We start from the raw sequence: 17,722 nt of genomic DNA on the forward strand, positions 1-17,722 counted from the left end.
ATATATATATATATTTCAATAGAGAATTGGCTTTGTAAACAAAGATACAAAATCTGTGTGAATTAAAATATATTTAAGAATAAAGAATAAAATACGTATAAATACGTTTGAAGCCAAAAACTGCAACGCAAAATTTTTTATAAAATAAACGAGTGTTTATTTTTTAAGAAATATATTTCAGAGTAAGACTCTTTTGTCAATATATTTTTTTCCTCTTTTTCTTCGACATGATGTAGAGTGGAAGATAGTTCGATGAAGAGTTCACGTGATGTTAACTGCGGGTTTTTTATGAAGCCGGATAGGTGACGCGTGGTCGCGCATTTGGAACATCTGGGTAGTTTTTTTTTTTTGTTTATATCCGTTTGAAGCACTGAGTGAAATTTGAAGAATAAAATACGTCCTAGCAAGGTCAGGCATCTCTCGCTAGTATCAAACAAAATAATTTAAAAAAGAACAAAAATAAAAACAAAATACAAATATTTCAGACTAAATTTTATTTCTTCAAACATTAAAAAAAAATATCTTTATTCTATACAAAAGCAGTTTTCACCTCTTTTTCCTGGAAAAAAAAAAACAAAAAACAAACATTAATAGGATCAAAAAGTGCTAATCATATTTTAAGACATCAAAATAAAATAAAAGATAAACAGATTATTTTTATTAAAAATAGTATTTTTTTTAGCATGTTCTTTTTGTTTGTGTTTTTTTTTTAGAAAATAAGACAAATACTTGGCCTTTTGGCTAGGAATAAAGTGTAGTATCTGTTCTGATGCTACATTTCACTTTTTCTCTCCTCAGTCAGTGGAGGAGGAATCCTTCATGACTGAGACCATTTTTATTTCTGTTTCTATCAAGAGTGCCCCTTTTTGGGGAGCTGGATTTTCCCCACATTAAAAACTGATGTCTAACTCTGCTCTTGTGGGGAGGTAAGCAAATACGAATACTGGGATTGACTTTTGATTCTTTAATACAATACCCTTAGTCGACCTTAGTCGCCGACAATAATTCAATTCAAACAAAGGAATGAAATAAACTAACTTAAAATAGACACATTAGTTTCATTGTCAAAAATGGAGATCATATTTTTGTCTACATCGAAGAATAAAAAATGGGGCTAAGATGAATTTAAATCAAATAAAAAAATGACCAAATTCCCACTGAGGTTCTTAAACTTTTAGTTTTACAGTCCAAATAGTTTTTGTTTATTTTTTTTAATGAATCCCCACTTATCAAGGCCAAAAGCCACTCAATAATGAAGGCTTATGAGATGGATGGAGTGCCAGCTGCAGTTGGACGATAAAGAATATCATGAGAGGATTGAAAATGGTGAATAGTGAGAACAAAATTTTATTATTTGTGAGAATATGTTGATAACAGGTATGTATTAGGTGCATTACAATCGCACTATGGGCGGCTTTCCATGTAACATAATGCATATGAGCACATGGGAAAATAGCAGCAGCAGCAGCAGAAGCAAAGGATGGCTGGCTTGCAAAGAGATTAGCAGCAGCTGAAAAATGCGCATATGCAAATTAGGAAGTGTGCTCGAAAAGGAAAAAAGGAGAAAATAATGGACCACATGATCGGCAGAAGCAAAGTGGTGCGTGTCAAAGAAAATGGATGTGTAAGGTCGAAGATAAAAATGAGCCAGCTATGACCAGCATGCCGTCGGGAGAAAAAGAAATGCGGGTGCTTCTACACTTTATCGCCAAAATTGGAGACACCATTTTATTTCATGCACCTGCTGTCCAAATCCAAAGGAAAATTAGTATTTTAAACTATGGCCAAAGTTAGAAATAAATAACAAAAAAATTAAATTTCTGGAAAGAACTATGAAAAAAGTAAATAAAGAAAGTGAAAGAGAACATATATCCACAATTGTTTAATTGGAAATGTTTCGATTTAATTAATGAAAACAGAAAAGTTTTTCATGAAACATATTTTTTTTATTAAAAACAGAAAATGAAATGACATATTCATAATTGTTTAAACTGAGTGAGCGCCAGTGGAAAACCAAAGCATATATTGTATCAAAATTTATCAAAATATAATTGGAAAAACATTTATTGAAAAGTTTGCGTGAGAAAATATAATTTTAATAAAACAATTTTGTAATGAAATCAACATTGGATTTTTATAAAATAGTTTTCTTTTGTTTTGTTTTGTTTTTTCAAACAAATGAATAATTTTAAATATTAAATAAATAAATAATTTTAAACATTAAATAAATAAATAATTTTAAATATTAAATAAATAAATAATTTTAAATATTAAATAAATAAATAATTTTAAACATTAAATAAATAAATAATTTTAAATATTAAATAAATAAATAATTTTAAACATTAAATAAATAAATAATTTTAAATATTAAATAAATAAATAATTTTAAATATTAAATAAATAAATAATTTTAAATATTAAATAAATAAATAATTTTAAATATTAAATAAATAAATAATTTTAAATATTAAATAAATAAATAATTTTAAACATTAAATAAATAAATAATTTTAAATATTAAATAAATAATTTAATAAATTAATAAATGTTAATTTTACGTTAACTTATTCTTTCCCGAAGCAATCGTTCTCCAGTTTAATTTTTTTGTTATTTATTTCATGCTTTGGCCATAGTTTAAAATAATAATTTCTTCCTTGCATTTAAACTGCAGTTTTTTTTTGTTTGTTTTTTTTTGTTTTTTTACACAGTGATCACCACTTATCAAGGCCCGGAAGCCACTCAGGGATAAGGGTTATTGCAAGTACATTACGTTAGTGTGGAGATTTGATGAAGTGTTTACTTAAGGGGGCGGTTCATTAGGAATTTGTTAACGTTGGACTTGAAGACATCCAAGTTGTAGTCCGGTGGGAAGCAGAGTTCCACAGGCGTGCAGTTCTAAGAAAGAAGCTTTGTTCATGGAATCCGCGTCTTGATTTAGGCACAGATACAGAGTGGGGGAAATTTTTCACAGTGGATTCAGCTAGACGGGTGTTTTTTGTGAAAGATTGGCGAGGAGGGACCAGAGACCGGGTACATGAAATAAAATGGCGTTTCCAGTTTCAGCGATAACGTGTAGAAGTACCGAAATGCAAGCCAGGCTAGATGGACATGTCTCTAAGAATGGTTGGGTTAATGTTTCACTACTTGAGGTCTTCTGTGTTGACTTTAAAGTTTAGTTTCTCTTTGTTTGTTACTTCCAACAGCCATTCAGTCATCCATAGAAAACGGCAGGTGGTATGCTTTGTCTTGTGTTAATGTTCGTTCACCATGTTTTTTGCAGATGTTGTTTGTCATATTTAGGGTGTGGATCATTCAAAGCTAGGCCCAAACAGCTTTTGAACGCACTGGATGTGAAAGGGTTCCAAGCTGTGATGTGTCGCCTGGAAGACCAAACTTCTGTTTCAAGACGTAATGCCCCTTCCTCCACCATGATGGTATACCTGTATGGCTCAGAGTTTATAATGAAGCAAGGGTTGCACAATTCCTAAACCTATACTTCCTCTGTCACTGCTTAAATTTAGTAGCAAGAAATTCTCTGGAAACAATGCCATAACAAGCAGAAAAAAAGATATCTATATCTTTAATTTTTCTGCTTATTCTGGCATTATTATTCTGATAGCATTGTTTCCAGAGAACTTGTAGTAATAAGCAGTGAGTGTACATCTAAAAACAGAAATAGGTTTGAGGTTTCCAAACAAAATTCATACTAGAATTGTCCGCAAGAACCCATGACATAACAGATAAAGTAAGAGTTAAAATTCAGTTCTAACAAAGTAATGTTCAGTTTTAAGTGACACTCTTCTGGCGGTTAAAGGTTCAATCCTCAGTGCAGGCGATACTGAGAATACAATTGCGAATTACTTAAGACTTGTGCTCGGTCATGACTGACGGAACGAAAGCATGCATTTGAAATGGTTTTATTCAAAATTCTGTGCCGAATTCAACAAAATATACCTGAAGAAGGTTGAAGGTTACAGCAACCAAAACATTGTGCTAATAATAATCAAGCTGAGAATAGTAGTCAAAATAATCCAAAAACTTTGTTATTTTAAGATTTTTTTTCTCTCCAACAATTTCACTAGAAAGGCTTTAGAGTTTAGTTTACTCTATTTGATTTATAACTGGGGAGAAAAGGATAATACATAGATTTATACTTTTCCCAAGGATGTTAGTGAAAATAATGCAGTAGTTACAACAAATTGAACCGGTAACCACCACACACACACACACACACACACACACACACACACACTTTGTTTTTCTTACCATGTCTTCTTTTTCCTAGCTCTTGGTTGGCCGGGCTTTTTACGTTCCTTGCGCCGAAGGTCTCTTGTTAATAAACCAGCTGAAAAACATTTGAAGAAATAATCTTTTAATTCTGTCAGTAACCAAAATTATGTCGCATTTTCAAGGATTTTTTAACCATATTTTCAGACATTAGATTTTATTCTGCAACATTGGGAATTGCTCCATATTAATAATAATACTGCTGTTGTTACTATACATAACATTGAGATAGATTTGATTAAAATCAAACCGTCACTAATATTCACTGTTGACATGCAATCTTTATTATTAACTAGACTACCCGTGACCCGTTGGGTCAGTATGTTATAATAGCTATGGAATTCATGTATGAGCGTGACACTTGTGACGTCAAGAAAATAGGGTTTTTTTTTGACATAAGAGAAATATTTCTATGAAAGTATATTAAAATGAAAAATCATGGATGGATGAAAAAAAAAAATCCTCCCTATTCGTGTAAAGTTACCTATTTTTCTGAATAATCGCTCAAAAATCGAAAATTAAACATGATTTTCCTACGACTCGAATGAAAGTCATTTAGCAGCAAAAACGCACATGAACTTATCGATGAGAAATATAAGAATGAAAAACCCATATTGGAATCCTTCAACCAAGTTATAGAAACTTAAAATCTAAAAAAAAATAATTAATAAAACCTGAAGCAAAAAAATAAAACCTAAATAAAATAAAATAAAAATAATATTGAAACAGATTAGTAAATGTGTCAACAAATTCACCGTTCTCACACAACTATTTTGTATTTAGAAATGTAAACAAAAAATAAAAAAGGGAGGAAGGAAGGAAAAGGGACGGATAGAGAGTAGTAGTAGTCTTGGCTTTACTACAATTGTTCTTATGTTTGTCAACGGGTTAAAGTTATTTAAGTCAGGTCTGGAACTTATTGAGTGATGTATTTTATATATATTAGTGATGAGTAGGGCTATGACAACAGAATATTCTTTTCATTATTTGACTCCCGAATATATATCCGACATTGTTAGACACAGTTAATCAACCGAGATCCACATCACTCTATATAAAAGCATATAAGATATCAACAGATATATACTCGAAAGTCAAAACAATGAAAAGAATATGCTGTTGTCATAGCCCTAGTGATGAGACGATTCCAATATTTTTCCTGATTCTGATACAATTACTGATTCCGTACTAAATTCCTGATTTCAATACAATTATCGATTCCGATTCTTTATCAATCTCCAAATATTTAACTGTTGAATGTGCATATATTTTCTCGAAAATAAAAACACACTTGTGGGGGCTTATCTAATGATTTGAGCTTTGCTGATAGTTTTAAAGCAATAAATATTTATTTTATCATCATAGCTACTAACAGTGGAAGATTTTGTTTGAAACAAATTCAAATAATAAAAAGATCATTATAAGAAATCATTTTTGGCATCGGAAAATAGACACAAATTTCACTGATTTCTGAGATTCGTAAAAGTTCCGATTTTTCTGATTCCCGATTCCAATCAATCATCCCAACACTTTATTATATGCTTAGCAATGCCTCCGTTCAGTCTCAAAAGATAAAGGGGCAGCTGTGCGTATAATTGTGAGGCAAGGGTCGTGCAATCCCCAACCACACCTCTCCTGAATCGGCACTGCTTGAGTCCAATGGCAAGGAATATATATGTACACATTATATGCAAGAAAGAGATAGACATTGTTGTCTGAAACTATGCTTATGGTAATCAAACAGAATGTATCAGGCTTAAATGCAATTATGCTTGATAAGCTCTGAGTGAAATGCTAATGTTTCTGTGTAGCATGCTTGCCATAAGTATATCTTCATACAACTACGAAGATCTCGAAGCTCTACTTTTATATTTACTGTTGACATGCGCATTGCGATACGTTTCATTTTTTTTTTTTTTTTTTACATGACACTCCGGTTGATTTCAACATATGAGCTCCGCTACAACAACTAAGTTGTTCGGAAATCCACACAGATAATTTATTTATAATGATGAAACCAACCACACTTTTTGTTGCAACTTCTAATCTCAGTCAGTGCAACAGCTGCAAGACAGAGCAGACAGCAGACCTCAAGTTTTACATCAGTGTTCCTTCTCTGAGATGCAGGTCTTAACGAAGACTGAGAGTGCATCTCAGTCAGTGGATTAAACGCCCTCCCAGATACCAACTTGGAAATTTCTACATATCTGCACAGTACATACAGTGCCTAGCATTCCTAAATGGTCACCCATCTGGTATTGATCAGGTTCATTGCTGCTTAACTTTGGTGATCTGGCAAGAACCGGGGTGTCAACGTGATTTTGATGTACATAAAAAAATGATAAAAACATGTATATAAATAAAAATGCATCCCATGAAAAAGAGCAACTCAAGATATTTGTGTACAAGTGAGAAAAGTCGCTACCACTTAAGTAAATCAAATTGAATACAAAGGCAGTGTTCACATACTGCTGCTGCTGCTATCACTAATAAAAATAACAAAATTAACTTAATACACTATGTCTGTATAAAAAAATAATCAAAAAGAATTTTGAAATAAAAATAAACATTTTTTTTTTAATTACTATTTATAAATATGTATGTATATATACACACATAGCATATTATGTAATATATAAGTACTTGGAAGAAAATCAAAAAATGTCATATCATGGCAAATAATTGATTCAAATTCAAACTAACATACAGCAGAGTCCTGTTGCCACACATATGTCTTTCTTACAGCCAATGTATCAAGTGTTTGACAACGGTGGACAGCAACTCTATATATCTATCTGAATCGACTCCAAATCGTTTTTTCAAAAACATGGGACAGCATGACGTGATCTTCACTGGAAGACAAAAAAAAAATAAATAATTTAGTCTTGATGACATGCAAGATATTCTTCGTGATTCTGTGCATTACACACCGTTTCTGACAGAAGAACCGGAGCATCTTCGGTCGATTGGATGTTTGACCTTGTTAAAAAGGTTTTCGACTTTTATAAGATGGCACTCATGGACATTGACAGTATTTACTTTCTTTCCCACTGCAGGAAGACGTGACAAGATCAAAAAGGTGAGGAAAATCAAGCTAGCACCCCTAAATAGGGAACACTATGGTCCATAAATATTCAGCATTCCCTCATAGGTGTGCTTCAAACTTACTCCATCTGAAGGGAGGGAAAGCCTGGGAAAGCGTATCTAATAGGACCACACAAGACAAATGCTTCAGATCCCTAAAACCTACTCTGCCAAAAGATAAAGGTTCCTTAAAAAGAATAGGCTAAATTTCTCAAACAGCAACTTCTGGATTTTTTTCCAGGAATGTGACACAGAGATGGGTTTTACTGTGACCCTATGTTCACTTCACAGAAAACACACCCAAAGATCATAATTTAAAAGCACTTGGCCTTCATAGCATGCAAAATATTTGTGTGGACTGTGATTCTGTGCATTGTGCAACAGGTTTTTGGCAGAAGTTCTTCTCGTCTGGAAAAACTAAAGCATCTAGACCAAGTATTTGACCTTAGCTTTTGTAAAACTGTTTTCTTAAGCATTGGCATTAAGTATTTGGCCCTTGAGATTCTTGTATGAACTGTAGCAAAGATCCACCTACAACACTTTCTTCAAAGTTGCGATTCACATGTAATTTTCCTGCAGCTTCACAACAAATTTGTCCAGACACAATCAGAATATCCGTTATAATCGTTCCTACTAGCCACTTCCACATCTCCATCACACTTTTCCAGCTCATATATCATATATCACAGCATTATTGATATTCAAGGAGAAGTGAATTACAATTTCTTCTAATATTTCTATGTTTTACATCCACAATCTCTAAATCTACAAACCAGCAGCTATCGATTACACTTCACCAGAAATAATTACTTCAAATAGTTCTAAAATAAAAGTTTTAAAGATCATAAAATTAATTAAATTGTATTATTTAGACCATTTGGATTATTTGTGGCATAAAATACAGCATAATCATGTTGATACACCGGTTTCTGCTGGATCACCAAAGTTAAGCAACATTGAACCTGGTCAGTACTAAATGGGTGGTCATTTGGGACTTCCAGGTGCTGTATGTGCTCTCTGCTTATCTCGGCATTGTTTCCAATCGTCTTGGACTTCTCCTTGCCACTGGACTCAAACAGTGCCGATTCAGGAGAGATGTGGTTGGAGATTGCGCAATCTTTGCCTCACAATTACACGCGCAGCTGCCCCTACAGGGGGGTATCCTTTGTCTTTCAAGACTGAACGGAGGAATCAAATACATAAAATGCAGTTGTAAAATGAAACTCTTGTGGAGGTTGAAGGTTCAATTCTCAGTGTGGGCAATATGAAGAATACAATTACGAATTACTTAGGACTTCTACCAAGTCATGACTGAGGAAAGAAGAGCATATGCTAATCCTATGGATTATGTAAAGAGTCTCATTTGAAATTCTATACAGATTCCAGAGCCCGACAGAAAGATTCCCAAGTTCGACAGAAAGATTCCAGAGTTCAACGAGACACACACAAAGGCCGGATGTTACATCAGCCAAAACGTTGTGTGAATAATACTCAAGATGGGAACAGTAGCCCAAATCATACAAATTACCAATCCTTATCTATAAATTCAGAAACCCTCCTTGTACATTATTATGTCACCTTCTTAGTTATTTAACTCTTTCTTTCTGTACCCTTCCACTATTCCTTCTAGATATACTTTGTTCACTCCAACTGTTGATTTTTTGTTTTCTCATCTGACCTCCAGAACACATCTACAGAATCACCATAATGAATTATTGTTCAAAGCATAGCATTAGCTAATCTTTAAAAAAAAATCATATCTTCTTTTATCATTATTTCATGCTCAGTCGAGGCCTGTAAATATGTCCATCTTAGCACCGAACAGCAAAAGACAATAATGATCAAATTATAAGAGTAAAAGAAACATTTTTGGCCAATTTAACTCACCAAGTCTCATCTTTTCCACTGTTGATTCATCCATAAATGATGCCAAAGCACGAGATAAAGCAAGACGGATCGCACCAGCCTGTCCGGATGTTCCACCTCCATTGACTTCAGCCTTGAAATCGACTTTTCCAATCTTTTGCAGAAACTGAAGTGGGAAAAGAAGTTGATTCCTAAAATGAAAGAGAAAAGATTTTTTTTTTATATTAGTATTAGTCACAGTTGAAAATCGCATTTCATGTAAAAAACATTTTGATGTACTTACATGGCATGCAGAAATAAGTAGCCTCACCAAAGATTTGAAAAAAAAATAACTGTAAAAGATTAATTACAAGTAAAAATCAATTTTATTGTAAACTAGCCTGGGTGCCTGGTGTTGCCCAGTAGGTGTTTGGAGATGTGCGTTGAACAAAAAAAATTTTTTTTTAAAGTGGTAGTAGGCAGGCAGGCTCGAACCCGTACCGTGAAGGAGGAAAAGAATGTGAAAAAAAAAAAAAGTGACGTCTTTGCCTTTGCGCTCATCGCCAAACCAGAAGTGGTGAAGGTTTAAATTAAGGCTAGTCAATCGAAAAGAGGGGATGACTTTCAAAAAATATCAGCGAAAAAAGCGACCCCTTCTTGTAGAAAAGTGCTGAGTTGAGGGTGAAAGAATTAATGTTTTTAGCCAATTTTTAGACATTTGCCTCCGAAGGGTCGAGCTTTAAAACAATATCGATCTTGTAAAAATCCGTCACCTCTGTCAAAAGTGTTAAGCAGGCATACAAACATACAGACATTTAAACAGACAGGTGAGATTTATATTATAGATAAGCAATACAGCCAAGTACAATATGCTTGTGTTCAAGTTTAATGTAAACAAATACTTGTTGACCCCCCCCCCTCCTCGCAAGTAATCTTATGCTCATAAATCTGTGTGTTTCTCATCCTTGTGTGATGCTGCTCATTGTCCAACCACAATCCATTACACGCTTATCCTCAAATGGTATCTAGGTCTTGATAAGTTGTGATCCATTAATAAAAAAAAAAATAATATCAATATTGATGTGTTGATGGTAATATAAGTATGGCAAATACAAAAAAACAATACTTTGCATTTCTGATGAAGACGCGTGAATGGAAAAGAATAATTCAAATATGTTTATTAAAAAAATCTGCATTTTCATTAGTCACTGAAGCATTAATTTTTTTTCAAATTTCAATGCATTCAAGCAGTGGAAATACTTTTACTACTAATTTGCATTCATTCGTTCAAATCAATCTTTTGTGGTTTATTTAATGTTGAATCATAAAATAATTCATTACATGCAATTTATTGGACATTTACTAGGTGAGGGTGGGTAAAAGTTCATAACTTTCCGAAAAGTTAGAAATTTTGTTGATTATAAAACTCTGTGGACTGTCCAGCCATACTTGCTAGAATCTTGTCTTTGACTATCAAGCGATTCCATCTTTAAAAAAAAAAAATGACATATATATATATATATAGTATTGTACGACCGAGCAATGCCGGGCGTCCAGCTAGTGGGTATATATATATATATATATATATATATATATATACACACACACACACACACACACACACACACACACTAGCTGGACGCCCGGCATTGCCCGGTCATACAATACTCTTAAACATGATATTTTACTGTATTATTAAAGAATTAATCCTGTATTGATTATTATATATTAACAGGAATAATTTTACTGGTGGACTAATTTGCAAAAAAAAAATGTTTTGTAATGATAACAATGATAATATCATTCATCAAATTCCATCTTTTTGTTCACAATATCACGTCAGCTGACAAATTAGGCTTGACGATGAATGCTGTGGAAAAGTCACTTCTGATCAATGTTTAGTTTTAAACTATGCAAAGAAATGATTTGTGGCAATTTTTAATGGTGTCTCTTCTTTTATAGGAAATTGAACTCATTAATAAGAAAAAAATAGAATAAAAGGATGAAGTACACCCGGGATCATTCGATCTGTAGTCGAATATTCTGCAACTGAGCTATATCTCCAGATGTCAATTTTTTTCTTAAAGGAAAAAATCTTTGATAAGATTTTATTTCCCTTGCCCATGTTATATATATAAAAATTCCCCTGTAAAATTGTTATTTTTATCTATAAGAAAAAAACTATTTTTAGAATCAGATTTTTTCGATTTTCGATACTTATCGGAGGAATTTCTGGACAAAACATCTACGAACACTGACAGACATATAAATTACCTTTGTGTGAAATTTGCAAAGATAGGCTCAGCCGTTTCTGAACCTATAAGGAAGGAACTTGCACACATACAAAGATATCTTTATATAATAGATATATCTATATATCTATAAAAGCGAATGTATCTGTCTGTATGTCTGTGTACATTTCCCTACGCAATAACTTTGTCAATTTTCAGTCTACAGACTGGAAATTTGATATACAGGGTACTGAGATTTGGGAAAATCTTTGTAATCGATTTTCGGCCAGAAATTTGGTTGTTAAGGGGGTCAAAGTTCAACGATTTGACCTTTGAAAACTCTACCAAACTCCTCTGCCAATTTTGCATATAAACAATTGAAATCTTAGATATAGGTTCCTTGCACATGGATCTAACTTAATAACTTAATTTGAGCCCAAAACAATAACTGTTAAGGGGTCATAATAGGGATCAAAGTTTTTACAAATTTGACAACTGCGGTCTCTACCAAATTACTCAGACACTTTCTGGTCTAAACATTTGAAATTTTACATAAAGGGTATTCAGAGATAGGGCAAGCTTTTTAATCGGTTTGGGTTGAAAATTTTTAGTTACCAATATATAAATGTATGTATGTATGCATGTTTGCATGTCTGCCTAAAAATTTCGACAGAGGCGACGGATTTTTACAAGATCAGTACGTTTTGGAGTTCGACCTTTCAGACGACAAATATTGAAAAATTGATTAAAAACATTAATATCTTCACCTTCAACTGGGCACTTTTCTACAGGGGGAGGGGTCGCTTTTTTCGACGATGTTTTCGAAAGTCATCCTCTCCTTTCGATTGTCTAGCCTTAATTTAAACCTATGTCACTTCCGGTTTGGCGGTGATCGTAACAGCAAAGACGTCAGTTTTTTTTTCCGCTCTTTTCCTCCTTTGCGGTACGGTTCGAGCCTGCCTTTCTACTACCATTTTTTTTTTTTGCTCAACATGCACCTTCAAACACCTGGGCAACGCCTGGCTGAAATGGTAATATATATATATATATATACACAAATACTTCTAATATAGAGCAGTGCCCTTTGAACAGAAACAAAAATAAATAAATGTATAGAAAAATGAAGAAATCTATCAAATATATGAAAATAAATGGTTAATTTTAACTAAATGGCAGTCATAGAAGTCAGTTAAAACATAGAAATATACATAATAAAAATATTTGTGTAATAATTAGGTTATAGCTAAGCAAATATTTAAATCTGACAAAATAAAATATTGTAAACAAATTCAATAAATTAATAATTAGTTTTGTAAAAAATAAAAACCTAAAAACGTACATTCTAGATTTAACTACTGTTAATATCACCTTAGAAAATAAATATAAACTATTTATAAATAATAAATTAAAAAAGTATTATATGAGATATTTTTAGTGTTAATTTTAACAATATGATCACATTATATTAATACGTTTGTATGGCATTAATGACTTTAAATTAAAATCAAAAATTGCGTAACTATCACGAGACACAATTGCAACAACTTTTCGGATTTTTTGGATTTTTGTAATCATGCCTATATTCCTTTTATTTTCTTTTAAAGCTGACGAGTTTCTATTCTTCTGATGAGTCATGGCAAAATAGATTCAAAAATTGTATGGATGATTCTGCACTACAAAACAGGTGCTGTAAAGAATTGAACATTTTAACATGCTGAAAGAAATAAACAGCAAGATGGACAACCTTTTGGAATATAGACTGTCATTTATTTGTATACCACCCTGAATGCCTAGCGTTGCCCGGGTGTTTGAAGGTGTGTGTTAAGAAAAAAAAAAAGTGGTAGTAGGCAGGCAGGCTTGAACCCGTACTGCGAAGTGGGAAAAGAAAGTGAAAAAAAAAAAAAGAATGTGACATTGTAGCTGTTGCGCCCATCGCCAAACCAGAAGTGACATAGGTTTAAATTAAGGCTAGACAATCAGAACAGAGGCGATGACTTTCGAAAATATCAGCAAAAAAAAGCAATCCCTCTCTGTAGAAAAATGTCCAGTTGAGGGTGAAGGAATTTATGTTTTTGACCAATTTTTCGATATTTGTCGTCCAAAGGGTCGAGCTTCAAAACGATACCAATCTCATGAAAATCCATAGCCTCTGTCAAAAGTTTTTGCGAGACATACAAACATACATACATTTAAACACACAGGTGAGATTTATATCACACATACATACATACATTTTCGCTTTTATATATATAGATGTTCTGTAGTTACATCGAAAGTCATAAATTAAAAGATTGGTATAAATAAAGGGTAAAATATAATTGAATAAGAATATTTTTCCCATATATACATATGATATATGAATATATGCGTATGGGCATGGCTAAGGGAGGAGGGTGTAGACTTGTAGGTTTTGGTTTAAGCTCATGGCACCCAAATATATATTTTTCTTTTTTAGTTTTGATCTCACTAACCATATATCAGTTTCAGCATAATAATCGATAGAAAATTGTCTCCATAATAATAAATATGTAATCTGAATGAATTAAAACAAGCTGCGCATGTGTGGTCCCTCTCCGGTGCTGCATGTGAGATGACGCCACAAAAAATAGTGAAGAAATGATGAATGTGAGAAGTGTGAAGGTTGAGTTAGTCCTAAAAACAAATATTACTTCCGTCGTTAAAAATTGAGTAATTTGAAATCATGACTATATATTGGGAACAATAGAATATGAAATAATTGACTCTCTAATAATAAATACAAAATCAGTGTAAATAAAAATATCATATTTAACCATATTTTACAAGCGACTAATGCTGGGTACCCCTCAAATATGAAACTGAATTATCTTTTCAAATCAAGAAATTAATAGATTTCTTACCTTTCTTTTGTTGATTGGAAAAATGACAAATCTTGACCGTTGATCTCAATCTTCCCTGACCCTTCAATCCACAAAGTCAATGTTGCTTCAGCTTTCTTCCGTTTACCTGAAACATATTGTTTTTTGTTGTTTTTTTACAAATAGCAAAAAAAAAAAAAACTTTGACAACTATAATATGAAAACAGTAAAATAAAATCTCATGGGATTCATCAAATTTTTTTTAAAACATAAAACCCTTCTAGATGTCTAATGTAATACCTCCTCACCAATCTGTACCATTTTAGATGACAAGTGCACTTGAATGGGAATGGCAATTTCTACTGAAGTCAATCACAGACAGATTGATTTTTTAGTGGAACCATTCGGGAATCACTGGCCCTCGTTCATTCATTGCATTTGATATTCCTTCAGATGATTGGAAGGATTGCTTCACTAAATGGTGTGGCTGTTATGGCATGTCTCACACACTTTCACTATCATTAGCATTATGCTTTGAAGAGGACATGCACGAAATCGTTTTGCTATTAATAAAATATATTTATGACAATAATGAACTTGCATTTCTGAAATTTTTTTTTAGATGAGGATTGATTATATTATTTCGATTCTTCGCACTACTGTTCTCGTCTTGAGTGTTATTTGCACAACGTTTCAGTCGATGTAACCTCAGACATTCTTCTATTCCTATGGATTAAATAAAAGGCTCCGTTGGAAATTCTGTGCAGATTCTCAAGTTCAACAGAAAGATTCTGGAGTGCAAAAAGATACACCTCAAGAAAGTTGATGGTTACATGAACTAAAATATTGTGAAAATGACACTTAAGATGAGAACAGTAGTACAAAAAAATACAAATAAAGAACTCATCGGATTTGTTATAAAATCATATCCTACAAAAAGTTGGATTTAACTTTTGTTGTGGTGTCCACCTTACAGATAACAATGAACTCTTCCACTTACTATAAAGAATGGGAGAATATGTCTCACAGTATATGCACAGTTGACAGTCAGACTGACATAACCATTTTCTTTGTTGTATTTGCTTTCTTTTCAATACATTTTGTTTTCACTAAATACAGAGTTGTGTCCTTATTCCAGACCATTATAGGTCCACAACAAATTTGTTGTTATAAGACTTTATGAATCAAATAAAATAAAGTGAAAGATCTTTGCTGTTTACAGACATTCAATGCAAAAGACAAAAAAGAATCCTAATGAAAAAAGTCATGCACTCATTCGATCTCAAGAGAAATTCTCTTTAATCTTGGTATAAAGGTTTGGGTTCTTGTCCAGAATTCCCATTATGTTAAACAAAAATAAAGCAAAATCTATATGATTTACGTATTCACTGTGAAACTAAAATATCATTTTAGAAATGACATAAATTGATCAAGTAGTTTTATTTTCATAAAGAAAATCATTTTTTAAATAATTAATGAGAATCCATAGGCATTACAATATAAATCTACTAAGTATTAATTATTGTTGAATTACCTCCCTTGTTTCTTAAAATTGTTTTTAAAATAGCAAGTGAGAAAGTCAGACTTCGGATATTCATAAAATTTGATTTTCTAATTTAAGGATAAAAGTACTTAATCATGTGACGGGCATGTGTGGAAACGCCCAAGAATGGTGTGTGCATGCTTTCGCTGATTGCCTCTTGAGGTAAAAAATTTATATAAAGTACAATGTAAGGATGACTTGCGAGTCATTCGGGAATAGAATGGCAGATCATTCATAGCATGTACAGATGTACAGCGAATTGAGTTACAAGGAGTTGTTGAATTGTGTTACGAAGAAGTATGATGTAGCAAATTGCAATTGCAAAGAAGTTCCAAAACTGATTTTGCTTTTATCTAAAAATCAACTTATATGATTTTTGGAATATGAAATTTTGATTTTGTCAAGAGTATGTACATCATACAGATTTTTCTTTATTTTTGTCTTTAAATATAGGGGGGGGGATTCTGAACAACGCCCAAGCTTTGTTTTCAATTGCATTCTCAGAAGACAGAGATGTCACAATCAAAATATAGATTATATATAATTAAATACAAAACATGGTAATTTAGTCCCCTCAGTGAAAATTTTAGTTATGGAAGAGTGGTTTGCCAAAGTCTTTAAATAAACTAAACTTCTTTTAATCAACAGCAGCGTCAGAAAGAAGTAAAGTCATTCCTTTCTTAGGACATAAAAAGAAACACTAGAAATGTTCTTACCTGTACTTATGCAAAACTGTTTTCCATTTTCAGTCGTTTCAATCTAAAAATTTAAATAGAAAGTTTCATATTTTATATATATAGGAAACAAAACCTGCAACAAAGCCAGATGCAAAGTGTGCAAACACATTAATACTAACAACACATTTACACCTCCAGGCACAAACATCCAACAAACTCTCTCTGCTCATCTGCAAAAGTCTCAATGTAGTCTACATAATATATTGCACCAGATGCACGAAGGGTAACTACATGGGGGGAAAACAGCCCGAGAGTTTCGCTTACGATTTAACAACCACAAACAAACAATTAGGGACAAATCCATACAGCACATAATAGCAATGCGCTACACCCTCCCAGACCACAGCATAGACAACGTAAAATGCGTACTTACAGCCTCTAACTTTTGGACATCATGAAAAAGAAGATAACATGAAAAGAAACTCATTCTCAGGCTTAACACCTACATCTCTGGTCTAAATAAAGACTTCGGACCATTAAATGAGTACTCTTTTCATAAAATCTAAACCAACCAAAGACATTTTCTTGCAGGGCACAGTGAATATGCACGGTGGAAGAACGGCTTAGCATTCCCCACCAAGAGTTAGTTTTTGTTTCCGCAATGCTTTTTTATTTTTAGCTTCCACATATTTTAATTTTCAAGATATATTTAATTCTATTTTCCGAGCATGCATACGCATGCACACAAATGCACAGGTGTCTACATGGGTGCATTACCCATTCCCCCTCACAAACCATATATATTATAGTACCCCTCTCTGAAGATATATGGGATTAAGTATATTATAGTTATTTTTATTATTACTATTATTTGTATTATTATTATTATTATTGTTGTTATTTTTACTAACTCCTTGTTTAAGCATTGCAATATATCTAACTTTCGGTTTTATTTCAAACATTAAATGTTATTAACCTCTGATTTCTCTAACTGGTATATCGAGCTTCCAATTTTTGTGATGGCTTCTAATTTAAAAACAATGCTTTTCCCCTATATCTGCCATTTTATGTATGTATGTATGTTTATGTCAGGCCATGTCATATGCTACTGGTACCATGTAACCCAGTACTACCTGCCTCATGGTCGGGTCACCGGCGACTAAACTGGTTCCCCCACCAGAGTTGTTTGGTGAGGAGGGCGGCTAGTCTCCCTGA

The 17,722-nt window shown here is 32.8% G+C and overlaps 1 protein-coding gene across 1 annotated transcript in view; it reads right to left on the minus strand.

Moving 5' to 3' along the window:
* Positions 1-479: 479 nt before the first annotated feature.
* LOC145291478 (small ribosomal subunit protein uS9m-like) overlaps positions 480-17,722 on the minus strand; it is a 67,433-nt gene continuing 50,190 nt past the window's right edge. Inside the window, exons 10-14 of the mRNA XM_080137360.1 lie at positions 16,547-16,589; positions 14,330-14,435; positions 9,262-9,431; positions 4,270-4,348; positions 480-559 (exon numbers count right to left, since the gene is read on the minus strand). Coding sequence (XP_079993486.1) covers positions 547-559; positions 4,270-4,348; positions 9,262-9,431; positions 14,330-14,435; positions 16,547-16,589 — 411 coding nt within the window. The 3' untranslated portion in view covers positions 480-546. The remainder of the gene's footprint in view (positions 560-4,269; positions 4,349-9,261; positions 9,432-14,329; positions 14,436-16,546; positions 16,590-17,722) is intronic.

The sequence above is a fragment of the Euprymna scolopes genome, chromosome 12, assembly GCF_053919585.1.
Source record: "Euprymna scolopes isolate OS-2025 chromosome 12, ASM5391958v1, whole genome shotgun sequence".
Lineage (NCBI taxonomy): Eukaryota > Metazoa > Mollusca > Cephalopoda > Sepiida > Sepiolidae > Euprymna > Euprymna scolopes.